The 27,607-nt window shown below is 44.3% G+C and overlaps 2 protein-coding genes across 4 annotated transcripts; one reads left to right on the top strand and one right to left on the bottom strand.

Moving 5' to 3' along the window:
* Window positions 1-353: 353 nt before the first annotated feature.
* On the bottom strand, window positions 354-5,095 carry NENF (neudesin neurotrophic factor). Its single transcript, XM_064709077.1, has 4 exons — window positions 4,838-5,095; window positions 3,649-3,709; window positions 2,600-2,703; window positions 354-2,029 (listed from the first exon to the last, which is right to left on the bottom strand). Exons 1-4 carry the CDS (start codon window positions 5,015-5,017, stop codon window positions 1,853-1,855), a joined length of 522 nt encoding a protein of 173 aa, XP_064565147.1. The 5' UTR covers window positions 5,018-5,095; the 3' UTR covers window positions 354-1,852.
* A 1,527-nt stretch (window positions 5,096-6,622) lies between these two features.
* Window positions 6,623-25,684, top strand: PACC1 (proton activated chloride channel 1). Of its 3 annotated transcripts, none has more exons than XM_064709074.1 (8): window positions 6,623-6,800; window positions 10,371-10,467; window positions 12,064-12,273; window positions 14,303-14,457; window positions 15,315-15,457; window positions 20,567-20,711; window positions 24,187-24,291; window positions 24,984-25,684. In XM_064709074.1, the coding sequence occupies exons 1-8, from the start codon at window positions 6,765-6,767 to the stop codon at window positions 25,143-25,145; spliced, it is 1,053 nt and encodes a 350-aa protein (XP_064565144.1). In that variant the 5' UTR covers window positions 6,623-6,764; the 3' UTR covers window positions 25,146-25,684. The 3 variants fall into 3 exon arrangements, with proteins under 3 accessions (XP_064565144.1, XP_064565145.1, XP_064565146.1); XM_064709075.1 differs by having other exon boundaries at window positions 6,656-6,800; window positions 10,308-10,467; XM_064709076.1 differs by lacking the exon at window positions 6,623-6,800 and adding an exon at window positions 6,847-6,985 and having other exon boundaries at window positions 10,308-10,467.
* Window positions 25,685-27,607: the final 1,923 nt, after the last annotated feature.

Genomic DNA, 27,607 nt, shown 5'->3' with positions numbered 1-27,607 from the left:
TGCAGTTGAGCTACAAAGGGTTTTTTTTTTTAAAAGCAGCTGATTATCATGATGCCAGATGAAGCAAGGACTTCTACAGTAATCACAGCAGCACAATTACTGAAGCTGCCCCATCAGGATGCATGCAAGGAAAGGAGGACAAGGGCAAAAAAAACTAATAGGTACTGAAAAATTATTTGTGAAATGTTGGCAAACAGCCTACAACCATAACCACCAAACCCACATGCACTCCCACAAAGACAACAGATATCATCAAGGAGCAAACTCCCAGCTGCTCTTGGTCTCTAATCAAAAGAGCAGCAGTAATACTAATAATAAATAATAACACAAAATAATAATTACCAGAAGCAATAGTCATTTCTTAGATGCTGATTTATTTTTTCTGCTCAGAGCACCATCCAACAGTGGGAGGGCCCATGGAGTCCCTCCAGCAAATGAAGTGGTCTAATGGTGAGAAACAAAACAAATCTAGAATAAAATGTGTAAGATTGTGAAAGAATGGGTAAATACATAAAAACAGCTTTTCTAGTTATTCAACTGACAGGCAGCTGTCCCCTGCAAGCTAGAAAGTAGAGAATCATCTAATAAAATCTTCCCTTCATAGAAAGTTATCAAAATACTTAAGAAATAGAACCATACAGAATCATATTTTTATTATATCTGTATTATTAATACAGAGTCAGGAGCAGCTGCTTAGCTTTTCCCATATCAATCAAAACGGTGACAGTGACAGAGAAATCCACACATGGGACAATTCACATTCTACTTAAGTTAGTGAAAGTCAGGGGTTGGCAGCACTTTGTACAGCTCAGGCTTTTACAGTCCTCTTGCTGCTGGAAGGCTGCCAGGGAAATGCCATCAGGGGGGTTTGCTCTCACACTGCAGGATCTGCACTTTTGTATCACGTTAAGAGGAAGAGGAACATGGCACTGCACTCTTCATTAAAACAGCAGTGGTGATGCCAGGGTAAGAACAAAGAAAAACTAAGAGACATAAAAAATGAGAGCTGAAAACTGTTAATATAAAATGCTCACAATGTTCACAGGACACTGAGCTGCTATAATAAACCTGTGCTGTAAGAGTATGTGGCAAACAGTGGGCTATGATATCCTCTTTTTGTCAGAGAAAGATAGAAGGAAATCATCATAATCTAATACAGATGACATCTTTGATAATTATTTTTAAAAAGTGTCATTTATCCAAACCCAGCAAAACAGTCTTACTTTAAATGGCACAGTAGTCCTCATGGGGGGAAAAAGATTTATTTTTCTCAGTTTACAGCTGTAGGATTTGCAGAAATACTCCACAGTAACTGCATTTGAGGAGACCAAGTGGCTTTATATCCAGTATTCTCAAACCCATTAAATATTAAACTCCATAATGCTTTTGAAAATGTAAGCCTGTATATAATGTATTGCACCTGTCTGCACTTGTGATACCTACACTCATATGAAGCACAGAGAATTGATGTTAACTTGTCCAAATAATTCATTTACACTTTTCCAAGGAGTGGGAAACAACTTGGGATTTACAAAAAGACCAGTCATATTTCAATTATTAAAAGCTTTCTTCTTCTAAGGAATGTAATTTTACATTATACACTTCTTAACAGAGAAATCCTGGCAGAAAGAACTTGCAGGTTAAATAATTCCTGTAATTCCCAGCAAACAGCCCAGGTGTATGCCAAAGATCTGTTTGTTTCCTCTATGCTGTGTGTACACACACACTTATTTTCTGAGCAGAGAACTGACTCATGGTAGCTAATTGTAGTAATGAACTCCACAGCACAGGGAATTAATTTAATATTCTGCTGTGCCTCTGCCCAGGCATTCTCTAGGTACAAAAATGTTCCTCAAAACTCATCTTTAATGCTGAAATGTGGCTGATCTTCAGGTTTAAAGTCCAGGTTGGGGCTGCCATCCTCATTCAGAATTCGCCGAGAGGTATAGCCAACAATTGGATATTTGGCTTTATAAACATTATTGAAGATGTCATCCAGGGACTTCAGCTCCTCCTCTGTGAGCCCTGTCTAAAGGAAACAGGGAAATCAAAGTCCTGCCTCAAAGAAATAAAAATAGAGATATTTACATGTTTGGGGGTTTTTTTAATGATTACTGTAAACCTTAGGGTCAGCTTTTGGGTTTACACAGCAGAGCATGATGAACAAAATTGATAGCACAGCCTGTAATTGTATTCTTTCCATTCAAATTCAGCCTTCACAAAACTTTAAGGTATTCAGGTCAGACAAGCAACAACCCATCACCAGAGCTAGCATTCACTGCCACATCAGGATACACCAAACCAAAAGTAAGGGATTTACTGTCTTTGTGAGCCTCTTTTTAAATAGCAGGTAATTCCCTTTTATATGCTTACAGAAGTTGTATTGATTCCAGAAATGAAAAACTTTCCTCTTGAAGGCTGTTAGCACCTTTCATGACCACTAAATATGTTTTATGTATCTAAAGAGAACTAATGCATTTTGATTTTAAATATGTGAGTCAAGTTATATAAATACAAACAATTTAAAACTATCATTCATCATCTTGCATAATAATAAAAATTTGAAAAGTGGAATGAAACTGATGGCCCATTTTCTTACTGTGTCATGTGTAAGATCTGCTGGATCCAGAGACATCTTTGCAACTCCTCTTGTTGAGTCTTTTCCAGCCAAAGCATTGTATGGGGCTCCTTTTCCATAAAATTCTGTCAGATTAAAAAAAAAAAAAATCCAGTGATGATCTGACAATGTACAGGGTATGTTCAGCCTCTACCCTTCACCAGACTGTGAACTGAATGTCAATGAACTGAAAGCAACAATTCAAGTCTAAAACTCTTCTTTTCAGAACTGCCTTTGGATTTCCTAGTGGTTGGGCTTGTACAGCTGTTGATCTTCCTATACTGCATTCTTAAAATTTACCTATTATTTAGGGAATTGTGCTTTACATTCTGATGAGATGTTTGTGGACCCCAGAATTCGCAAGCTCTGTGTAATTTAGGATTTGAGATCAGCCAACCCAACGTATATGCCCAGACAAGGTCAGTACAAACACAGTAACAAGCCATTGGTTTACTTGTGATGACACCCAGACAAGTGTCTAAGACCCTCATGGTCCCTTCAAAGTTTTTATAGCAAATCTGGATTAAGTAGCAGGAGCTCAAATTAAAATATTTGCAGTTCTTAGGGAGGGCACAAAGAGCAATGGGTGTGAGCACCAGCACAGAAGGAGAAGATGCAGCTGCAGCAGTGTTGATATTGTGCAGTGGTTACATCCACACTAGGTTTGATCAGCTCAGCTCCTGTACCCAGGGCAGTGAAATGCTGCAGCTGCCATGTGCCCTGACCCCACATCTGGCAAGGACTCAGGGAGCTGGGAAGTTCTGCCACTTTTCATTAGCAGGGCCCAAGCCACCTGGACAGGGCTGGCTTGTCTGTCTGCATGTTGTGATCTCAGAGCAGTGTTAAGTTCTAGACAAAACCTTAGTAGGGGAGCTGTCAGAGGAGGAAAATCAAGTTTTTTAGAAGAAGAAAAAGTGTATCTTTTTGTTGCAATTGAACTGCAGGCTTCCAATGCACTGGGAATGTTTAAAACCAAATGTCTGAATAATAACATGAAAGCAAAGTAGACAGCACAGGAGAAGCACACCAACCTTTTCCAGAGGTGACATCAAACACTACTCCCTTCACTGCCAGGTAGATGGGCTGTCCTTCCTGGAGGGAAAGCCATCAATACATCCTCAGCACTTAAGCACAGGCAAAAAGCAGTTTATTTCAACTGTGAAATCCACAAGCTCTTAGGACACAAATTGTGTGTTGTATGTTTACTCTTGTTTTACCACCATACACGTTCCCTCTCTTGACATCACGTGCTGGTGCTTTAAACTGCCCCTAATATCCTTTGAGGGTTCAACTATAAGCAATGAGAATCTTTTTAATCTAAACAGCAACAAGCATAGAAGACATATTCCTTTGGAAGTCATCTCTTGTCTGCACACTAGTCTGCTTGAAGATTGTCAACTGCATCTTTCTATTCCTAATGCAGATGGATGTTGCCCAAAATAAAAGGGTCTGTGGCCAACAGCATTATTTGATTAAGAAACAAAGATAAATACATAAACACATGTAAATCTGATCTGCTGACATCTGTTTTACTTAATAAGCCAGTGCTTCTGCTTTGTGTTTTATACATAAGATGTAATTTTAGTCAGACATTGGATAGTCTCTTCAAAGTATCTAGAGAAGACTCTGAGAAGGTCAGACAGCAAGTGTTTCAAAAGAGAAGCAGATGTGTATCCATACAGGACTTTATCAATTTTAGTCTGGAGTTCTGCTGAGCCTCCTGAACCACAGGAAGCTAAACACTCCTAAAGTTAAAACTGTCTTGTTATTTTGATAATCTTGGAGGGGTTGCTGTTGTTTTTGGATTTATTTTTTTTAAAGTCTAAGTATATGGTTAATAAATTACTGAGAGAAAATGAACTTTGGCTCCAGCTCATGGTAATATGAAATTCTCTGGCAGGAGCACCTTGCCAAGCAGGGAGCGAGTAAATGGCACATGGCACCCAATTACCTAACGGTGTGTGCAGCATCAGCGCGGGCAGCTGCCAGCCGCTCCGGGGCAGGGGCTGGAGTGCACGGGTACCGCAAACCTCTCATAAAACCACTGCCCGAGAAGCAAGAGCTGCCCAGAACGACAGGGCAGGAAGGATGGCGGGGCGGCACGGCAGCAGAGCACGAGAAACCCGAGCTCGGCGGCGGCTCCAGCGCTCGGAGCCCCGAGGCAGGCGGCAACGTGCGGGCCCGGCCCGGCCTCGGCGCACGGCGGCGGCCCGGCCCTACCTGGTGCCCGTCGTATCTGGCCAGCTCGGGCTCGGTGAAGAGCCGCACGGGGGCCTCGGCCGGCGGCCTGAAGCGCAGCTCGGGCTCGGCGCTGGCGGCCGGCAGCAGCAGCAGCAGCAGCAGGCAGAGCAGCGACTCCGGGACGCAGGGCAGCGGGCCCCGGGCCGCAGCGCCCGCCATGGCGCGGAGCGCGCACCGCCCCCGGCCTGCGGCCCGGGAAGGGAGCGGGGTGGGACCGCAGTTAAGGGAACGCCGTGGAGAGGCCCCAGGAACAGCCCGGGGTTTACAACAGTTCTTGAAAAAGAACAACCCACTCGCACAGCGCTGAGGGGCATGGCAGGGCTCAGGCTGGGGAAAAGGGGGCTCGGGGGGAGCTTATGGCGCTCCAGGACGGCCTGAAGGGAGGCTGCAGCCAGGTGCGGGTCTGCCGCTTCTCACGGTAACCATCGATGGGACAAAGGGAAATAGCCTGAGGTTGTGCCAGGGAGGTTTAGATTGGATTTTAGGGAAGGCTTCTCCACAGAAAGGGTTGTCAGGCACTGGAACAGGCTGCCCCGGGCAGTGGTGGAGTCACCATCGCTGGAGGTAGTTAAAAGACACATGGATGTGGCACCTGAGGACGTGGTTTACAGATGGACTTGGTGGCACCATAACGGACACCTAATAAAAATGATTACTCAATTTTCCTCCTTCTTCCCCTCTTGAAGTTTCTCTGCTAGCTGTTTCAATGGTTATTCACAAAATCAGCACACAGTGCAGGTTTCATCTTTGTGACTTAAAAAGCCGAGACATTTTTAGCCTAGGAATGGACTGAATAAACAGGAAATTTTCAGATTAGAGTTTTCCCTATGCTATAAATACGGCACGGGGGAGCATTCAGGACTGGCAGAAGAATAAGCTGGGTGTTTATCATTCTATATAGAATTAAGAAAATTGGAACTTTTTTACAGTTCAGATGCATATATCACATGCCTCGCTGCAGCGCTGACAAGTAAAGATGGGAAGGATTTAAAGCCTGGATGTTGGATCCAGCAGCATCCACTCTTTCTGACTACAGTGCTGTAATTCAAATGTACAATAGGATTGTTTTTGTCAAAGGACTTCAGATCTTGGTTTTTAACTCACTAGGCGTGGGACATAGGCAGAGGGCAATGATCTACTCAGCAGGGACTCCCTTACAGTGTTGCATCTCACTGCAAAAAAAGTTGCACATGCTTTTTCTTGATGATGCAACATTAACAATTACTTCCACGCTGGGGAAAGAAAAAAAAAAATAAATAGCTGTGTAGGTATTTGTGGCCACGTGGCCCGTGAATCAGCCCTTCCGTGGTTTTGGCTTTTATTTTCCTGCAGTGCCCCATTGCTGCGAGCACAGTGTGAGTGGGTCACCCCCGGAGTCCTGCAGGAGTTCTGTCTGCGGGTCAAGCACGCCTGATGTTCTGATAACAGCCTTGAGCAAAAGCAAATAAAAATTAAAATTAAAAAGAAAAATTTAAAAGGTAGTATCTTGTGCAGCTTCGGGGGAGCCGGCTTTCCAAGTCTGGAAATTGTATGTTTCATGCTTGCGTTAGCAGAGTTTGCGTTGTGAAGCAGAAAAGTGTCATCTCCCCGTCAGGGAGGGAGAGCTGCTCCCACAGAGCTGCCCAGGAGCCCTCAGGGTGCGCCGAGCAGCCGGAGCGCCCTGCCTGGACTACGCCTCCCGGCAGCCCCGGCAAGGGGCGGGCACTGGCAGGGGAAGGGAAGGGCCGGCCCGGGCGGCTCGGGGGTCCCGGCGGCGCCTGCGTGGCCCGGCCCGGGCGGGGCGGCTCGGCTCGGCCCGGCTCGGCTCAGCCCGGTTCGGCTCGGCTCGGCCCGGCCCGTGGCTGCCCCGCCCCGTGCGGTGCCGGCGGGCGCTGCCCGGCCCCGCGGCGCCGCTGCCGCCGATGCTATGCCAAAGCCAGAGGTGTCCGCATCCTACCAGGAGGTACGGGGGGCCGGCAGGGCTGGGGGCTCGGCGGGCGGGCACAGCCGGCGTGTGGCCGTGAACTCGGCTCGGCGCTGGGGCAGCAGCTGCAGCCTGCAGAAAGCACCGGGTGGCTCGGGTGCGCACGGTTCCCTGCTTCACCTCTGAAGGAGGTTAAAAGAGCGAGGTTGTTTCAGCTGTGTGAGGTGGGTACGGCTGGATCTCAGCCGGGGTTTGGTGACAAGGGGCTGGATGGTCTGCCGGGTGGGAGAAGCGACTCGGGGAGCAGAGCTCCCGCATCCGAAACTGAAGCACGCTTTATCACACTGCCAGAAGCCCGAGCAGAGCCTGCTCTGCATATCAATGTACGGGCTCCGCAGCCCGGCTTCCTTGCTCCGTCCTATCTCTCCTAGTAGACGCACAAGCAATTTCTGCCAAGCTCAGCAGAGGTAGAGTTACAGCAAAGCGCTTTTGTATCTTGCAGGCAAAAGGAATGTAGATATCTTCCTTCTTCTACACGTGACGGGTAGTTTGAGGCTCAGTTTTAATACATTCTAATTTAGTGTGGTACAGTCTGTTTAGTTTCAGCTTCTGGCTTTTTCGCCAGACTAGAAGGCACTGGAAGGTGATGAATCAGCAGATCAGCAAAAGGCCTGTATGAACAAGTTCTTCTTTTATTTAAGGGAGTTTTATCCAGTAGGAAGGTTTTAGCCCGTGACTATCAAGATGGGGTTGACTTGTGTGCTTGTACCTAGAGAAGGTTCTTGTGAGAGTTAATGAATCTGCACTGATGCCTGAAGTGTGCACATGGGCGATGCGTGTTGTGTTTCCACCCTAAGTGTCAGCCACCACTGACACTGCTCTCCTTATGTTTGGGTTTATCCCAATCTGTGGCAGGAGTCAAGATAGGATGTGTGTGTAAGTGCAGCACCTGTGTGTCCTTTACTTCTACAGCAGTCTGTTGCTTCTGCCCCTGGCAGGAATGCTCAAATGTCTGGAATTGCCTTTTCTGAGCTTCTTTTTGGCCAGTGCTTTTCTGTGTACAGCACTGAAAAAGAACTGCTGGGACATGGGCAGGTTCCTGTGGTTGTTTCTCCCTCAGCTGTATGTGCTGAGCCCAGAGGAATGTTGAGTGAAGCTGTGCTTCATGCCCTCCCTGCCCTTGACATCCTGTGCTGCCTCTGCGTCCTGCTGCAAGGTCAACCGCCCTGCAATCTGTGCTCCTTCCGACTGGCACCGCGCTTCACCCCTTTATCAAAAATACCACGTGGGAAGGGCTGGCCTGGAGGGTGAACCTGGCTGGCTGCTCCAGGTTTGCTGTTGGCAGAACCCCTGAATCCAAGGGGAGTGGCAAGTGTGAACTGGAATCAGCTGCCCTGCAGTGTCCTGTCCTGGCTTCCCAGTCCCAGGGAGGCTGCAGCAGGGTGTGTGTGTGAGGTGTTGGGTTTGTAGGTCTGTGCTGCCCTGCCTCACAGAGTCAGGCTGCTGTGTGCTGCTCAGAGCACAGTGGCTGAGCCATGCACAGCACTGGGATCTTGGTGACCTCAGTTCTGCATCTGCAGTAAAATACAGCTGGTTTTAGCTGTCCTACACATCAGCTCAACCTGCTTTCTGCATCTGAGGCACTGTTAGTAGTCCTGCTCTTGCCTGGCTGTCCTTCTCTGGCTTTATCTGTGGGAAGCTTGTGAAACATCGTGAACAGAGATAAGAAAACATAGTTGCATATTGTTTGGGGTTTTTTGGTTTGTTTCTAAAGAGTGCTGAAAGTTTGTGTTTTCTGAGCTTACCACAGAATCATTTAGATTGGGAATTACCTCTAAGATTATTTTTCTTCCACTTGTTGAAAAAAATTGCTGTAGGTCCTCTTGAGAAGATAGGAAATGTTGCTTATTTTGTTCTTTTTTAACCTTGTGTTGAGATCTCCTTGGCATGAGGAATAGAATTCACTTACCCTCTCAATAACCTCAGTCACTGAGGTGCCTGTAGCTGGGGAATCAGAGGTGTGGGAGACAGCTGAGGAGCTGCAGTGACTTTGTGACTTACATTACGTTTGTTGGATCTGCTCTGGTATCAGCAATGTGCACAAGTATGACTGGAGCTGGTTTCTTAGCTGATTTAATGTAACCAGTACAAGAGTTCAGTGAGTGCTTCTTTTGGGCCAGAGTAGCTTATTTTGGGTCAGATAAGCAGAACCGGCATGTTTCTACAAAAAGAAGCACAGTTTTAATTTTCCCTTATTTTATGGTGATAATGGAAAAAGGTGTCTTCAGTTGGACCCTGGTAAGAGTCTTGCACGTGAGCTGAGTTTTTAGCCTACAAGCTACCTCTTCACTTCTTGCCTCATGCTATGGGAAATCATGCTTTATTTATGTACTAAGCATTTAAAAACAGCTGGGTAACTGCTTTCATCTTGCTTTGCACGATGGAAATGAATACAGAAATACAGCAGGAAGTGAAGGAGACTGTACGTCAGACTTTGAAGGTGTAAAATGAGTGGACTCTTTCCTAATAGGTGCTAATGAGGACCTGGTAATGGCATAATGATGATTTCAGTACTGAATTAAAGCTGGGTGAAATGAAAGCACTCCCTTATGGATACATTCACGTTTCTGTTGTGTAAGTTAGGGGTGTAGTGTTTAATAGCATTCAGTGCAGCTGCAGCATTGGCTGTGCCCCGTTTTCCTTGAAACAAGCACAAGGCTGATGTGGTGTGCTGCATGCTCATGCCCTGGTTTGCATTGCTGTAATCTCTGTGTCAGTTACCACCAGGAAAGAAGGGTTGGAGAACATACAAGAGATACTTCCTATTTATAATGTACAAAGTGTGCGGTGCTCCACAATGTGGTGTGATGTGTATCTGCTGTGACAAGCCTCTGACTCTGACGGAAGTGGCCTGGCAGTTTGAGCCCTGAGCTCTGAATAGCAAAACAAGAAAATATCTGGTCTCTGTTGGTGTTTCAAAAACACTGGAAGACTAATTAGTTGCATAACCACTAATATATAATAATCTGCTCAGTGAGATCAAAAAAGGAGCAGAAATATAGAGATGCTTGACTGTTGTTTCATAATGACCCTGCCACGTGTGGCTGTGACTGTATTTCAGTGCCTTGCCTTAACACCTGTCAAAATGCATCTCCTGCTTTTTGTACCTCTTTATTAAGAGGTGCTAATGCTCTGTTTGCTGCTATGTGCTGTGGTTTCTTTATGCCTAAAATTATATTCTTCAGTGACAGAATGAAATTCCTGCTTGTCAGAGAACACACACTCCTAATTGTCGGGTTAAAGTGTGTTGGAGCTGCTGGGGAAATAATTACTTTGAACTTGAATGGAAAGGTGATGTTATTGTTGAAGCAGCAGAGTAGAAGTAGGTTAAATTTGTAGCATGCAAGTCACTTAATTTGTGGCTCTAAGTCTACAGAGCTGTGGCTTTTGTCTTGTGAACAAATGGAACAGATGTTGGGTGCTCTTGGACTGGGGATGTGTTTTTGTGTGTTCAGTTAGTTGGAGCCTCTTTTATTTGTACCATAGAAATTCCAACAATTGCAAGTTGAGAGCATGTTTGGAAATTGAACCACTGTTTTAACTACACAGCTGAGTGAAGATGTGGAGCGAGTATCTGAAAATCCAACAGAGGAGAGAGAAGGAGATATGGAAGTTCATGAAGATTCCAGCTCTGTTATTTTACCAGGTGAGAGCTATTGACCCAAAAATTACTGATTTTTAGGGCCTGTTACCTGCTGCAGTGTGTGGCTGTGGTTGTTTTGGTTTTGCTATTTTATTGCAGTTCTGAAAGTAAACAAAACACTAGTTTCACTACTTATTTCCCTTACTTCACTAATTTAATTTACTTATTTTATAAGAATCAGTACTGTGGGAAAGCCAAGGAGGTTATCCAAGGACTGATAGGAGAATATTTCTTTCTCAGGAACTGTGCTCAATCAAACCACGTTCAGCACATCTGACTCTGAGATATCTTAGTGTGTCATCTTCCTTGATGTTGTGTCCCACCTGAGGGGCAGTGGGTTGCAGGCACAGTCTGTACCAGATTTACATGAGCAAGGTGCAATGTTGAATAGATGCTTTAACATAAATTCTTAGTTAGACTGTCCAGGCTGCTTTTGGAGGGCATGGAGCAGTGTGAAATGGGCTTGTTGCAGCTCAGGTGTGGGCACTGAGGTTAGCCAGCCTCAAAGGAGCATGGCCTAAATGCCTTGCAGCTGTTCAAGCCATATTTGTTTCAGCAGTCCAGTTTTATGCACATTGATGAGCTAATTGCCTTGGCTGCCATCTCCTGGCATGTAGCTTGCCCATGGACATTTGTAAGTGGTTCTGTGTGCAATAGGGCTCACTAAAAGGCTCCTGTTTGCTGTGGGAAGGCACAAACACCAAACTGTAGAGTCGGAGAGCAGCCTGTGGCATGGCCTGAGAGGGCCTGACTCATTGAGTGACACCACACAGAACTGTCAGCAGGAAGCATGGCTGCTTGTCTCCTTTCTTGCATTGAGTTTTAACAAAATTTTGTGGGTTCAGATGTATATCACTCATGACAAAATGTGATGTGTAACTAAGGAGTACAGGAACCTTTGCCTTAGAAGTATTGCCAAAAGAAATGGCAAATGCAAGGGGTATGGGTAAAGCAGTGTCTGTGTGTGGGTGAGACTACTGAGAAGGTCTAAAGAGAGCAAGATTTGAAGGAAAGGAGACTCTGGGAGAGTTGGGTCAGTCTCTTTCTAGCTGTAATTGGAAGAATCCTGCTATGGAAGTTTTTAACGTGCACAAGGAATTACGAACTAGAGGATAACGAATGTGACTTCTGCCATGGTGGGTATGCAATGCATACATCTGGGCATGAGCATTAGAATATCAAATCACTCCACTGATGTTTTTTCTGAGTGTGTAAGAATCACTTCAGGCTGGAATTTGGGGGAAGAGAGGGATTTTTTTGCAGAAGCAAAGATTGACCATCAACAGACTTTCTCATGAACTTTATTTAAACTTTGTTTCTCAGTTGTCCTTGAACACAAACCTTGTTTCCTGCCTGCAGTGGCCTTAAACAGAGTGCCAAATTCTGGCATGAGAAAAGGAGACACAGGAGGTTGATTACACCTCCTACTTGAGAAGGAAGTATCTGCCTGGCTGATCATCAAAACTAGAATTAGCTGTGGTTTTTAAAATCAAGCTGAGTTTGAGGCTTACTTTCCTCTCACATGAGTGATCTTTAAATGTAAATTCAGCAAAAATCTCTGTATGTTGAAGTCCCAATCCATGTTCTGTTTGGTTCCAGATGGTGAGCTGGGTACCACTACCCCTTCTCTGCGTTTCAGCAAGACCTGCCTAAAGAATGTTTTCTCTGTAATACTCCTGTTTATTTATCTGCTGCTCATGGCTGTAGCTGTGTTCCTTGTCTACCAAACCATCAGTGACTTCAGGGAGAAGCTCAAGCATCCAGTGATGTCTGTCACTTATAAGGAAGTGTCCTTCTATGATGCACCTGGTAAGAGTGGTAACAAGGAAAATGGGTTAAATTCTTGTTCTTGTTTTTCTTGGATTGTTTTAAATTTTTAGTGTTCATTCTTCAGATCCCAGAGTGCATATAATACATGAACCAGGTCTTTCATTTCCTCACTTTAGATTAAAAAGTTGTATTGGCTTTGCACAGAAATGTAAATGTTGTATGGGAGATTTTTGGGAGCTTTCATGCCAGTAACATGAATAGCAGAAGCTGTGGAGAATTGTGCAACATTTCATAGATAAGAAGTGTTTTCAGACTCTAAAATGAGTCCTCTTTTGGGGGAGAAAGTGAATTCCTTTTGGAAATATTCTCCAAACTGTGCCATTCAAACAGAGTAACACATGGGAGTAACACAGGAGCTCAGTGCTGCACTGGGCAATGAGATCCATTCACAGTAAAGAGATGAATTTCTCAAACCACAGAATAACCACAATGCCACTTTCTACTTCCACCCTGCCTCGTTTGCAACATGGCATTGCATCAGTAGGCAATGAGAATCTGATGTGACTGCAGGGAACAGTGTTGGCACAAAAATGCAGTGTGGCAGCAGAAACTGTTGCAGTTTGCAGGAGGAGTTGCTCCACGGGGGCATTTTTGAATCGTGAGTCCTGTTGTTATTAGTTTTTTTAATTGTCCAGTAGCCATTCATAAGTAGAGCCATGGTAGCAAATGCAGCTCAGTCAGTCATCAGTGAGTTTCCAGTTTAACAATAACACTTCTGTTTGAAGTGTTACCACATTTTCCAAATACCCACTTCAGTAGTTGTGGCTGAAAGGTATTTTCAGTTGTTGCCATATTGCTGTAGTTGTTTTTCTCTATGGCTAGTTAGCCCAGCTTTGGAAGTAGTGCCTTATGTTTGGGCCATATGGACCTGACTGTAAGAGCAAGCAAACTCAAGCTTTTCCCTTTTTTTTCCTCCTCTCATGTGAGCATTTCATACAGCAACAGGAAGAAAATAAGCAGATTTTAAATAAGCAGAGCAGCATACATATAAATCCAAAAGTATTCTGCAGATCAGAGATCCTAAATCAATGTAGTCCTTTATTTTATTGCTCTATTAAAATGATGAGATGGCAAGTTGCAAGCCTGGAGCTCTGAAGAAAGGAATAAAGCATTTGGTATATGCTGAGTGCTTTGACATCTCACATTTTGGTGGGCAGGTCATCTCAGTTGTGAGTTAATTATATCTAATCTATCATACTCTTTGTTTTTTTTTTTAAGTTGGACTAGATTATCTTCCAGCAGACTTGTTTGCAATAATAAATATGGCATAGGTGGTGTAAAAGGATTTTGAGGTTTGGCTCTTGTGTTTTGCTGGCATCCCAAAGCTGAGGTGGCTGAGGCTGCTTGAATGTGCTGTTGGACTGGAACAGGAGGTTTATGGCAAATGTGGGGTGGGGTAGTTGCCTGCCCTGCCCAGTGCTGTAAATAACAAGGGATGGCAGCACTTAGTGCGTGTTTGATGGCTTTGATTTTTTTTTTTTTTATGATGTCACATTCAGTTAACAGAAGATATTGTATTCTGAAGAGCGTCTTTCACTTCTATTAGCTCAGCCAGTGATCTTTGATCTGTCATGTATGGTATGTACATTATTTCCAATTAACACTTGATGTGTTAAATGCTAATATCTGAAAACTAAAGCACTACATGTCCCATTTGATGCTCCCTGACATATTTTACAGATTCATCTGGGATTGGGAGGGACTGATGGATTAGCTGCTGGCTTGTGGGAAACTTGGTAGCTTCTATGAACGTTGAACTGTTGTAGTTGTTATGAACCTTGAACAGAATATGAGCCCTAATTTTTTTCAATGCGTTGTGGGGGTTCTGTCCTGATGCTGTTGATGGTTTTGTCCTGCTCCAGAAAAATGTGGAAGTGCATGGTTTAACTTGATTGTTTTGTGGCATCTTAAAGACAGCTCACTATTGTGTGGAATTAAATACCAGAATGAAAATCGATGTCCTCAGGAAGGAAATCAGTGCTCTCCAATGTTTTTTCTCCCCAAATAGGAATTGCCTTTTACCCAGGCAAGGCTCAGCTGCTCAGCTGCAAACATCATTACTACGATCACATTCCACCTCTGGTGAATCCAGGTCAGCCAGGAGACATTGAATGCACCACTCAGAGGATCAACTACACAGATCCTTTCACTAATCAAACTATGGTAATAACAATATAATAGAACTAAGCTTGTTCAGTGTGGGGTTTCTGCTCATAATCTTGTTGGAAAGTAAAAGTATGTACTACGTGCTGTAAAAAAATCCTTGCTTCTGGTTTGGATTTTTGTAAGCCATCTGTCATTTTGTTTTCAGAAATGTAAAAGACCCCAGTCAGTATATATATGTGTTATGGAAAATGAGCTGTCCTGTGGGTGTGTGCAGCACAAAACCCTTAATGGGATAAAATAAGTCATTTTTCACAGTGAAGCTCTCACCTCATTCTTCTCCTAAATGAACTGGGAAGCATTTTCCTTGATATGGTAAACCTAGCTCTGACTGAAGGCAGTGTCAGTATCCATTAAAGGAGGATAGCTAATCTCTTTTTTTATGTTTGCTGGGAATTCATACATGAATTCCTGCTGGGAATTACATACCATGTTTGTCACACTTGGAAGAATCTTAAATGGGCACCAAGTGCTTCATTACACTGAAATGCTTTGAGCCAGCAAGATGGATTCATTGAGGAGTGATTGTCTGTCTGAAATTGCCCTTAGAAGTGCAGGGAAGCTTGCTTCTTGATAAACAAATGTCCAAAACCCACAAATTACCATATTTAATGCTTACATATTAATATTTAAGCACTGAATCTTGGTGTAAAGACCTCTTTTTCAAACTGAAAGGAGGGACCGAAGTGGCATTCTTGTTAGGTGTTTTAGTAGATGTGTACTTAGTAGCAGCCAGGAAATTCTGTGTGTGTGTGTGTGTGTGTTAGATTTCTACAGAGTATTAGTGCCAGATGGTAAATTAATGAACAGGAAATGAGGATTCCTTTGCTCCTCTCACCATCTTTGTTTGCTTACAGAAGTATGCTTTGGTTGTTCAAGGCCCTCGTGATGTGAAGAAAAGGGAGCTGGTGTTTTTGCAGTTCCATTTAAATGAAACAGACCAAGATTTCAGTGCCATTGACTACCTGCTGTTTTCTTCTTTCCAAGAGTTTGTCAGCAGGTATGTAAAGGGGGGATGAGCCTGGGGCTGCATTGTTGTGTCACAGTACTTGTGAAAGTAGGGCTTTTTCAGTAAAAACCAGGCAGGCTTTTATGATTTTTTTAAATGTTTGGACTATGTTGATGCTTTTATGTCTTTGTTTACTAATCTGACCTTTAAAAATGTATTGAGGGCTTTTTCAATGACAAAAACTGTTCTTCAGCTGTGCTTCAACCATTTGTTGCTGCACTTTCTAAAAGCTTGGAGTCTGTGCTGGCTTCCTGCTGTCTGCTGCTGTGGGTGCTCAGGAAAAGTGCTGTGCTGGGCAGTGTGTCAGGAAGTGCACCAAGAACACAAATATTTCTGTACCATTTGGGGGTTTTTAAAGCAATTGCTGTAAAGGTCAGATCCCTAGATTGCTTTGTTGTGATTTCATTGAAAGATTCACTCTGTTTCTTTGTATTACTGGCTTTATTTAAGATTCTGCAGAATGATGTAAATTCATATATGGGGTTTTTGAAGTTGCTTTATATTGGTTTGACATTGGTATCGTGGGGGTGTCTAATTTACCTTGTAATTTTAACAAGAATGGAATTAATCTTGTCTTGAATTTCTTGAAAGACCCATTCTTTTTTCCATCTTTTGAGAATAAATTTCATATTTAACAGTTTAATTTTTGCTTTAATTTGAATTCAAGTTCAGTTCTTCTCTCTGAGATCCTGATTAAAAGTTAGTCAAGAAATGTTAGTCGTAGTGACACCTGATAGAAAACCTTAATTTGATAATAGATGCTCAGTGAAAAAGGGACAGGGGATAGAGGACCTATGCAGAGCAAAATTAGGTGAGGGAGGGAAGAGAACAGATTTTATTGCAGCAAGGCCTCCTCAGAGGCTTGGACATGGTCATACTGGTGCTTTTCAGATGGATCAAAGAGTGGGAGTGTTCAGGCATGCCACCTCTGGGTGGCCAAAGACCAGTGAGGTGGAATTGCCTTTTACACAGCATTTCTGCTTCAGGGAAGACATCCTAAGTCTGTAACTGTATTCTGTAACTCTACTGAAACACCATAAAATGCTAATGTTCTGGGTGTTTTAGGCATTGATATTTTAGGATGAGAGACTCCAGTTAAGAGTAGTGGTGTGGAAGGTGCTGCTCGTTCCTTATGTTGTTTATTTCTGGTTTTGTGGCTTGTGCTCTGGTAAGAAATGCTTACAGTGGCACCATTTGCAGCACGTGCTCAGCTCTCTCTGTGCTGCCAGGCAACAGACCTGCCTGGGCCAGCCCTGGTGCTGCAGCTGGCTGGGGACAGCATGAGCAGCTCAGTCTGAGCTTCCTCAGGCCGTGGCAGCCACAGGGAAATGGGGATGTTTGGCTGGGGATGCATCCTCTGTGCCTGCTTGGGGCAGACAGTAGGAACAGGAGTTGAAACTGGTTTGAGCTCACCCAGGTGAATGGTAACACTGGCAGGGGGATGGAGGCCTTAGTGGTAAATGATCTGCATGTCTAGATGGAGTAAAGAAAAAGAACCAGCTGTGGGGCTGTCTTTTCTGCAGCATCCTCCCCAACTGGACACAAATGGTGTGGCTTATCTTGCTCAGTGCTCTGTTTGCTGTCCTGGCATGAACTGGCTGGGCTCAGGGCAGGTTGGGAGTTTACATTTCTCCTGACTGAAAAGTGCACGTGAAACTGCACTGTGTGTGTGGAGAGCACTCATTCTGTCCAGCTTCCAGCAGAAGAGAAAACAGAAATGATTTCTTGTTCATCAGCAGATGCTAAATTTAGCTGATGGGAAGTCTGGCTTAAGATATCTGTAGAAACTGTTGTGTGTCTTTCCATAGAGCCTCTAAAAACTTCAATTACTGGCCTCTGTTAACTGCTTCTCCTGACAAAGTGTCTCACTGGTTGTGAGGGCCCAGAATAACACTGTGCCCAGCAGTTCATGTACACTGTTATCAGAGGTGCCACAAGCAAGAAAAAAATGGCAACTTGTACCTTTAAGAGATTTTCTGTGCTGCAGTAAGTGCAGAGGACTTGAGCAAGGCCCAGTTGTTTCTGTCAAGGGCTTCATTCTCTGCAGCCCTTCTGTTAAAATTGGATCAGACTCCATGAAACTGGCACTGCTCACTGGTTTTGTTCTGGGCTCACAGAACACTGCTGCTCTGTGTGCTGTTGTTGGCCTCTGAGCTGCAGGGAGATGCTGCTGCCTTCTTTTTCTTTTTTTTTTTAAGGTAGTGGCAGCTGCTGTCTGTACCATATTAATTGGACAGAGGGAAATAATGAAACCCTTGCAAATTACCCAAAATGTGTGGGTAACAAAATACAAGTTCCTCTCCTGAACTGTTATTAGGATAATACATGGGGTTTAAAAGAAAATTCTGAATAAATTCCTGACAAAACTATTGTTAGTGTAGCATGTCAAATAACTGAAATGATGGATACCAGTGTGAACAGATCAGAGATGATTTCAGGGTCCAAACTGAGCTCAGTGTTTGTGTCTCTGATCTGGGTTGCTGCATGCAGAGAAATACAACATAGAAGGATTGAGACTTTTGGTACCACACCAGCCTTTGTTAGATGCCATGGCTGTTTGAGAGTTTCCTGCTCTGGGAAACACAAAAGCAATAAACACAGATTGGACTTGAACCACCAGTGGGTTTGGCTCTTGCTGTTGCATTGGAATCTGCTGGTGGCATGTCCTGAACTTCTCTGACTCTCTTGGGTGGTCCATAGGCACTGGTGGTAAAGGAGCCACTGCAGCACTACAGCCCAGTCCAGAAATAGGTTAGTGACTCCCTCAGATAAAAAAAAAAAAAGAAAAAAGAGAAGGAAAAAAAGGGAAACCATCCCAAACAGCAACAAAAAAGGGGTGTAGCCTGTGTGGGTTGTCTGTCTTTGGTGTGAAGAGGGAATTAAAAGAAACTGCCTGGAGAACTGTTTTTCAGTTTAAAATCCCTTTCCTGTCTTGTGTTCCCTTGGCTGTGTGTGGTTTTAAAGCTGTGTAATTTGCCCTCTGCTATAATTTGTGGTGCAAAGCTCGTTCCTTTGAGCTGTGCTCCTCCTGTCCACCCCCTTTTTTCCCCTCACTCTGTGGCAGTGGTCTGGATTATGGAGATGCCTCTCAGATCACTTCTCCACAGCTCTCCTAGGATATTATTAATCCTTCTTTTTCCAGCCTGCAATTACTGTCAGGGACAGAGCACACTGCTGCTGCCTGCCTGCCATGGAAGTTGTGGCTGTAACGTTCAGCTCTGTGTCATAACTTCCTGCCTCGTTTTTCCATCCTGGCTTGGAAAGCTTTTCCAGAATGCTGTATTTAGCCAGCCATTAGGCATATGACTGCCTGGCAAAATGCTAATTATGTGTGTTCCTCTTGAGTGGCAAAGCACTCCAGTGCTGCCCTGGGCTGTCCCCTCAGCTGCTGCTCTGCCCACATCCCAGGAGGGGAGGCAGTTGTTGGATTAGGTGTTCCTGTGTTGCTGGTTTGCTCTGGGGGAGAGCAGGCAGGCTGTGGGCTTTGTCCTTAGGCTCTGCCCACGTCTCTGCTGTGGGAGGTGGAGAGGTGCCATCCTGTTGGGGCCACTGAACAAGCACCTCATGTCAAAATAAACATATTCCTAACTTCCTAGAACACCCTGGGAACAGCATCTGCCTTGATAGGTAGCAAAGTGTGTTAGTTTTTCTTAGCAGAAACCCTTCTATTTTCTGTGCATGTGCACAGTGGAATTCTGTGTCTGAGTCCATGGCCTGAAGCCCTGACTTGAGAGAATGGCTTTGCTGGGTTTTGCCCTCCCATTCATCTGTTAAGCCTGAGCAGGTGCTGTGGTACAGAGCAGCCATTAATCTGATATTTATATCAGTGCAGTCCCTTTGGTCCTTGTAGACAAGGCACCTTGGTTTGTAGAAAGAAAAGAAGCCCTGAGTTTGAAAACTAAGAAAAAAAGACAGGAAAAGTGCAAATCCAATCAGTGCTGGACAAATCTTTCTGATTGGCCTGTTCTGGGACAAGAGCTTGCTTCTTCACCTCTGCTTTTCTCCTTTTCTTCTTGGCATTTTTCTCCTGAAAGATGAAAACACCTTTATCTCCTAAAAGACCTGGTTATGCACACCCCCTGCCACAAAAGCAAAGAACACTCTTTCCCTTCTCCTAGGTAGGTGGATTTAGTCTGCATCAAAACCCTCTCCCTTCTGTTAAGGACCAACATTCCCTGGCATATCTCTACAACCTGAAATCTGCCTTAGTAAAAATAGCCTTTAATGGTCCCTGACTTCTCACAGTGGTTTACCCCTTCTTCTAAAATGAAACCTGATTGGAAAAGCAGCTGCAGGGCTGGGCTTATTTCACAGGGATGACATGGAAATGGCTAAAATCACAGTACTGAAGAGTTCCAAGCAAATAGCATGGTTAATTCACTGTGTCCTGTGCAGCTGGTAGACAAGAGATGGAGACCAGATATGCCCTAAAGCTGCCCCTTTACTACTTGCAGCATGAGGGGTATTGGAAGCCCTAAAGGTTTACAGGCACAGCATTAAAAAACAAAACCACAGCCAAAACACAGGAAGCAATCCCACTGTTCTGGGGGCTGCAAATAGCTGGGATTGCATGTTGGGATAACAGTTACTGCAGGTGGGAGCCTTGCACCAAAGCTACAGTGCTTCCAAAATAATAGGATTGTACTGAATATCAATTTCGAGGCATTTTCAGCATGTCTGCATTGCAACTGATTTATTTGGCAACCAGAAATGAGGTGAAGCACCCTGTCCTTCCTCTGGGCTCTTCCTGCTGTCTCTTGCTTCCTGACTTGGTGATGAGTTGTTTCCTGAGGTCCTGGCTTTGCTCCTTTCTGTCCCAGGGGTGACTGATGAGATCTAAACTCCCTGTGGGCAGAACAATCCCTGCAGGCAGGCAGAGCTCCAGGGTTGGTGGCACCAGGTAAATCCTCTGCAGTTAAGGAGGCACCACTGAAGGGCTGCCATTCATGAAAACATCACTACACACAATGTTTTAGATGTGTTGAATTTAGCAGGTGGAGAATAAAGGGAATTGTGAACATAGTTTGAAGTGCCTAGGTCTGACCTTCTGCCTGCAGTGCTCAGTTTGGTCAATAAAGTAATGCTTTCTTTTTCCTTTAGTCCAGAAAAAGCAAAATTCATGAAGGACTGTGAAAGTTCATACTCCAGCTGGAAGTTTTCTGGAGGCTTCCGAACTTGGGTCAAGATGTCCTTGGTTAAAACAAAAGAAGAAGATGGTAGTGAGACTGTTGAATTCAAACAGGAGGTAAAAAAAAATAAAAATAAAATTATGTTTGGGGAGTTTGGTTTTGTTTCATTGCATCCATGATGCCACCTTGCACTGGGCAGTTTTGGGTCTCCTTGCTCCCAGTGTTTCTCAAGAAGGAGGGATTCTGTGGAAGTGTGGATGTCTTGATGTGCTCAGCTGTTGGTGTGGCCTCGTGGCAGAGCTCAGGAGAACATCTTCTGACAAGGGAGGCCAGAAATTCAGGCCTCACTTGGGTTATGACACCTGTAGTGTCATAATTATTAAATAATATTAACACAGCTACCTACATTTCAAGGTGCAGAACAATTGCCAAAGGAATTGTCTAAATAACAGCTACTGTTAGAAAGAGGTATTGTTGAGGTTGCCACTGATGTTAGGATGAAGAGGTAAATGTAGGCCTTGTATCCTTTGTAGCATTTTATGTCTGTTTTTTGTTTGGGTTTGGAATTTTTAGCTGTTGAGTGTCCTTAGAAACATGGAGTAACTTCACTTCTTGCATCATTTAAAACTAGAAAATATGCAGATGGAAGATGCCAGCTTATCTAGAGAGGAAATGAGCCTTTTATTCCTGTTCTGTTCACATTAATGCACAAGAAAATAATTGTGTTTTGGCTTTGTTTGCTTCCAGTGTTCGTTGGAAAGGAATGAAAATGAAAAATTTAATGAAAATTTTAAGAACTGTCCTTTCCAGAGGGTGTCTCTTTCAGAGATGACACTTTCTCTTGGTCCTTGGTACTCTTGGAAAGGTGTTCTGGGGAGAGCAGAATGAAACAGAATGTTCAGTTCCATCCCTAATTCTCACATTAGGTGTTACATGGCACAGCCTTAAGGGAACCCAGAGCTGGCACTGTGAGATGGGCACACTCCTACTCCCCTAGAGAAGGACAGGAGGCAAATCCAGAGTCATGCAAGTCCCAAGGCAATACCTTGCTTTGGAGAGAGGAAAAAATGCATCAGTCTGCTGCTGCTGCCACGTAAGCACTGACAGCAGCTGTCTGTCTGTCCTTCATCACCTACAACTCTGTATCATTTGCCATTTGGTGCTTACCAAGTATAGGATTTTTGAAAGTCTTCCTGTGTGTGCCCAAGTCTAATGTGTCTCAGAGTGGAAACAAAAGGCTGGCTCAAATTCAGGGAATAAGGAGTTTTTTGTGACCATAAACATCTGTTTAGTTCAGCAGTTATGGACTTACCATCTGAGTAAGGGAACACTGTTGCTGGTTTGGGTTTTCTGTTTGTTTTGTGGGTTTGTTTGTTTGTTTTTAATAAAACCTAGAAACCAGGAATCAGATCCCTATTAATAATACAACAGAAATTGAAACAGCTCAGACATAATTTGCACTTGCTTTGTTTGTCAGTACAACATCTGCTCAAATTGCACCAGGAAGTCCATTAGCCTTTCAGATCCAAACCTGGGAGCTGGCATACTGCAAAGATGGATACAAATACCAGGTCAAACAGAGCAGTCACTCCCTCTAACTGGCCCAGCAGGCATTCATTTGGATTTTCCTCCTTTCCCATTGCCTCAGTTTTGCCTTGTTGCTGTTTGTTTCCTGGTGTGCAGTTTCCTTGGATGAGTGTGGCTGGAACACTGGCACCCTGCAATAAGGAATCAGCTGTGGAAGTGTGGGGCAAGTGTTGGAATCCAAAATGCAGGGAATTCTCAAAATTTTGGGCCTGTAAGCCAAAGCTTAGAATTAAACACTGGATTTGATCTGGGGCCTTGGGAAAGGCTTCCAAACCTAGGTGCTAGAAGCAAGAATGTGGATTTATAGTTTAGAGCAGAGACCCATAAAGCTAAGTAGAGGAAGGTTCAGAGTTTTAGGGTACAGTACTGTAGGTTTGTGTGTCAGAACATGACTGGCTAAGAAAGCTTACACTGCAGTATGAGTCCATAAGATGAAATATTTAAGGATTGGGTGAAAAACATAAATATCCTTCTTGGCAGTGTTTTATTGGTTAATAAAAGATCTTGTAACTGGAGGTGTTGTGACCTTCTGATGAACCATGGGGTAAAGATGTGAGCCAAACTCACCCTTCCTGCCTGTGTAGAAGATAAGGAAAATAAATGGCACCACATAAAGCAGCTCAGAGGTCCTGTCTCTGACTCATTCACAACTCCTCACAAATCCCCACAGGCAAGTCTGCAGCAAAGGACCAGAAACCACAAGCTGGGGATGTCCCATGTGCTCTGAGTGGCCACAAACAGTGTTCTAACTCCTGCTGCTTCTTGCCTGCAGCCTAAAATCTGTTCAGGGCTGGGGCTGTGGAGAACACTGAGAGAAACCCTGAGGTATTTGTGGAGACACTGCACCATGGTGGATCTGAGGCTTTTGTGGCAGCTCATCCCTCATGCCATGGGAAGCCTTGTAAGGAGATGAAGATTGTGGTCTCCTTAGAGACTTCCAGCTCTACCTGGAAAACTGGGCTCCCAAAACATGGAACAGGCATGCTCTTCCATCATCTCTCTCATCTTTGTGTCACAAGCCTGAGAAAAAGTCACAGTGCTGCTGGACCCATTGCTTGCAGTACAGAATTAACAGGATGAGCAGCAGTACTCCCTTCTGCACACAGCAAGAGGTTAACACTCCTTTGAGGTTGGAGAAGGGAGAAGTCCTTCCACCACTGTTTACAGATGTAAACACTCCTTTGAGGTTGGAGAAAGGAGAAGTCTTTCCCACTGTGCTTTCCTGAGGTCCCTGTGTGGCTCCTGGGCAGTTTGTGTTGTGTCCTAGGAGCAGGGGCAGTTCAGACTGGTTGTGGTGGTTGCTGTCTGTGTCCAAACCCTGTGTGGTTCCCCCTAGGCTGAGGGCAGCTGGTACAACACAAGGGTTTTCCTGGGCCTGATGTCTTAATATTTTCCTGGTTGTGGTTCTTGAGACTCTGGCTTCGTGTGGCTGTAACATAGTCTGGTATGCTAACCCAGTTCCCTGTTGGAATTGTGTTACAGCTCTGCTGGGCAGCATTAGTTTCAAGTGGTGACCTAGTTAATGGGCACTGCTGGGAAGTGTGGGTTTGGTTGTTAACACCTGGCCTTCTTTCCTGCCATGTTCATTCTGCACTTGCTGGAATGCTCTAGTTTATTCTACAACCCATTTTTCAAAAAGAAGGAATCTTCCTGCCACCGTTATGTGGTTCTCTGGCAAATAAAACAAATTTAACATTAATTCATGAGAGCTTTCCAAATGTTGTATCACTGCAAGTAAATGAATTTTGGAAGTAAATTGTCTCCTCTTGAGAGGCAGTGTAGAAATGGTTGTAGTGTGATACTGAGTGAGAATAGGAAAATAATATGAACATGACACAGAGGGAGGAAACTGCCCTTGCCATATTTTGTTCTAGGTAGAGAAAGGCTGCAGTGGAAGTCTCTAAACAGTCTGGTATTTTCACCTTCTTACAGGCCTTTTTTGTTGCACAAAAGACTCATTGTACTGCTGGAGAGTAACCTGCACTTTTCTTTCCCTGTCCCCAGACCAGTGTGGTTAACTACATTGACCAGAGAACTAAACCAGGGAGTGACCAGCTGTTCTTTGTGGTGTTTGAGTGGAAAGACCCTTTCATACAGACTGTTCAGGACGTGAGTAACCCTCCAGTCCCCTCCTGAGTCACTGTCTGAGTGTGCAGCTCGTGCTCTGTGTGTGCATGCACCTCCTCTGCTACCTCACCCCACGAAGAAATGCAGACAAGAGTGAGGATACCTCTGAAATTCCAGTGTAGGCTCTTCCTTATGTTCAGTAATGCATTCTGTGTGGTCAGGGCCATGTGGTGCTGTTCCTTGGGCTGGTGACACTCAGCATCCTGCTTGCAGCTAGAGGTGCCATGTGGCTAAGAAAATCCCCTCACAGCAAAGGGTAGCTTCAGGGCAGAGCTGAAATTTTTGCTTTAGTAAGTCTGCTGCATAATCTGATTTAATGACTTCTTTTTTTTAATTGACAAGAAACCTAGGCTGAAATAAGAATAATAAAAATAGCCTAGTGTATTTTTTATCCATTATTAGAATGAATTCATTAGAATAAAATGTGCTGCTGTATTTACCTGACAACCAAGATCCAGGAGCAGCAAAATCTAGAGTGTTGGTGTTTTCTTGCCCAAAACCAGAGTGTGAATGCAGACTGTGTGGGACAGGAGCTGGTCCTATGCACTCCTGCTGTCCCAGCAGGACCCAGGCCCCTCCTTGGCCTTCAGAGCCCAGTCCTATTCCCACAGCTCTCACTCCTCTCTACCTGTGTGGAATCAGATGAGGGGACTAATATTTGTCTTCTCTTTCAGATTATCACAGCAAACCCCTGGAACATGATTGCTCTCCTCTGTGGTATCTTTCTGGCCCTGTTTAAGGCAGCAGACTTTGCTAAGTTAAGTGTTAAGTGGATGATCAAGATCCGAAGAAGGCATCTGAAGAGGACTCGGCAAGTAACAAACCACATAAGCTGAGCCAAACACTGTTAGGCTTTTAACTGTTCATAGCAGGAGTGACAGAAAATAACTGGAATGAACTGCAATCAGCAATTGAAGCTGAAAACCAGGTATGTTTTATTCCAGAGAGATGCTGGCTGGAGGAACAGCCTCGTGACCCGGCCCTGGAATGGCAGAGGCGCTAACTCTAGGACAGGTCTAACAAACTCACGCTTTTCTAGTCCAAGTTTAACAAGTTTACCTGTGTGTATGGGGGAACCAGGGGGAACGGAGGGTACTCAGTCATGTTCAGAAAGCCATCCCTGCAGTAAATTATGAAAAGTGGACAGTGTTAGAATGTTTCTCCAGCAGACCCTTTAGTTTCTGCATCAGCTGTGAGCTGCTCCCATAGCGCAGTCACTGCCCTGATGGTGCTTAGTGGAAGGCAAAGTGCTCTGCAAACATCCTGGCCTCTCTTCTCCAAAGTGTACTTTAAAACAAAATACACTGGAATTTCGTTACATGTCATCTTTAAATCAAAGTACAATGACTTTAATATTAAAAAATACTTCAAGTAATCTATTGTGTGCCTTCTTTGAAACTACCTGCTCTCAGGTTGGGAAGGAGCTTCACAGGAGGCAGGAGTGCTGTGGCCTGAGGAGAAGGTGAACACAGATCAGTCCAGCTCAAAGGAAACTCAAACAACAGGACAACACGGGGGGGCTGAGTTGGTAGCTGATCTCAAAGTCTATCTCAGGCTGTTGTTTATCTCTCCTTCTCTATCCTTAGGAAAGACTTTTCCTAAGGAAGTGAAAAACAGTCTTTCCTCAGCAGGCATGGTACTGTGATTCTCTGTTCTGTGGGGAATGCCTGCTCACCAACTGTGCTGGGGTGCTGGTGTCTTTTTCTTCCTTATAAGTCCCTTGTTAGCTGGGATGCCTGACCGGGACGTGTGGAGTCTGCAGGGAGCAGGGCACCACGGTGTGTTTGCTCTGAAGCCTTTGCTGCAAGGATGCCAACTCAGTTTGCTGCTTCCTTCCTCTTCCAGCAGAGTACTCAGAGGAGTGAGTGTGTCCAGTCACCCCCTAACCTTCCTTCCTTGTTTTTGGCATCTGAGGAAGCCTTTTGGGACAAAATTTCCTACTTTCAGCTGGCTTCCAGAGCAAATTAAGGCACTGCATTGACCAGCCAGCCTTAAACAGGGGAGCAACAACTCATTGCAGTAAGATAAATAAAATAGCAGCACTGGCTGTTTGAGGGAGAATGTTTACTCAGGGGACAAAGATGTTTGTATGGGAGAAAGGTGGTGTCCAGTCCCCTCTTCAGCATCTCACAAGGATGGTTCCTGTGCAGTAGTGCACAGCAAGGGAATGAGATTTAACTGGACAAGACCAGCAAAGGCCAAACACTGCATGGCTGTAGCAAAAAGAGTTACTCCATCGCTGGGTGATGGGCAACAGGACAGAAACCAGAATCCCCCACACTTAACCCTTCCACATCAAGAAAACCCCCAGACTTTACTACCTAACAGCCTATGCTATGGCAGCTGAGCTTTCTTGATGCCTCACTGCCAAAGGAACACCCAACTGTTCCTTGAACAAATGATATTTCTTGGATTTTCCAAAAAATACAATTTTCTACTCTTAGATTTTACAAAAAACAAACAACAAGATATTAGAAACAATTGGCACCAGTTGTTTTGATGGATCCTACTGCATTTTTTCTTCTTTTTTTGCTAATGAGGTCAGAGAAGGTAAGCTGGAAGACCATGTAGCTGCAGCTGTGGGGTGAGCAGAAAGCATAGTTAAATAAAGGAGAAACTCCTTTTTGCAGTATGCACTATTTTTTCCCCTCAATAAACTCCCACAGCAGTCCACTTCAGTCACTACATCTCAGCTGTCAAGATGTTTTGTTTTATAAGGAAATGTTACAAGAGCAGACCAGTGATGCCAGCCAAGAAACCTTTCTTTTACATACCTATTTATAGGAGCAATCCTGACAGCAAGTGTTGCACAATTTGGAAGGCTATCTTGCAGCTCCTCTGTTGTTTTTTTCTATTACTTAATAAGCCTGATGTCCCTATTTGTAACTTTGGGAAAAACTTGTCACAATTACAAATGGCAGTGATTCATTCCTTGAACCCCTGCAAGGTGTTTGGTTCCCCAACGTTTCTGTAAGCTATTTTCATTTAGGCTCTGGGACAGCTGAACAAAGTTTGTCACACACTGGAAACTTTATTTTTCTAAAGGCAAAAAGGCACTGAAGCACTAAAGCAAGGTGAGCTGTGCTGGTGTGACTGTCCAGTCCCCTGCCCTCTGTGCAACAACTGCTTAGACACAAAAATGAAGCAACAAGTCAGCTGGCTCCAAGAGTGGAGCAGGGACTTCCCCACTTCTGGCACTCAATGAAAAGCCACACTGGACAGTTAAAAAGTTGTTTATAACAGCCATTCTAATTCTCCTGGTCTTCAGAAACACAAAGATGTGAGGTACAGCACTAAA

The sequence above is a fragment of the Zonotrichia leucophrys genome, chromosome 3, assembly GCF_028769735.1.
Source record: "Zonotrichia leucophrys gambelii isolate GWCS_2022_RI chromosome 3, RI_Zleu_2.0, whole genome shotgun sequence".
NCBI lineage: Eukaryota > Metazoa > Chordata > Aves > Passeriformes > Passerellidae > Zonotrichia > Zonotrichia leucophrys.
This window is presented reverse-complemented; position numbering and strand designations above follow the sequence as displayed.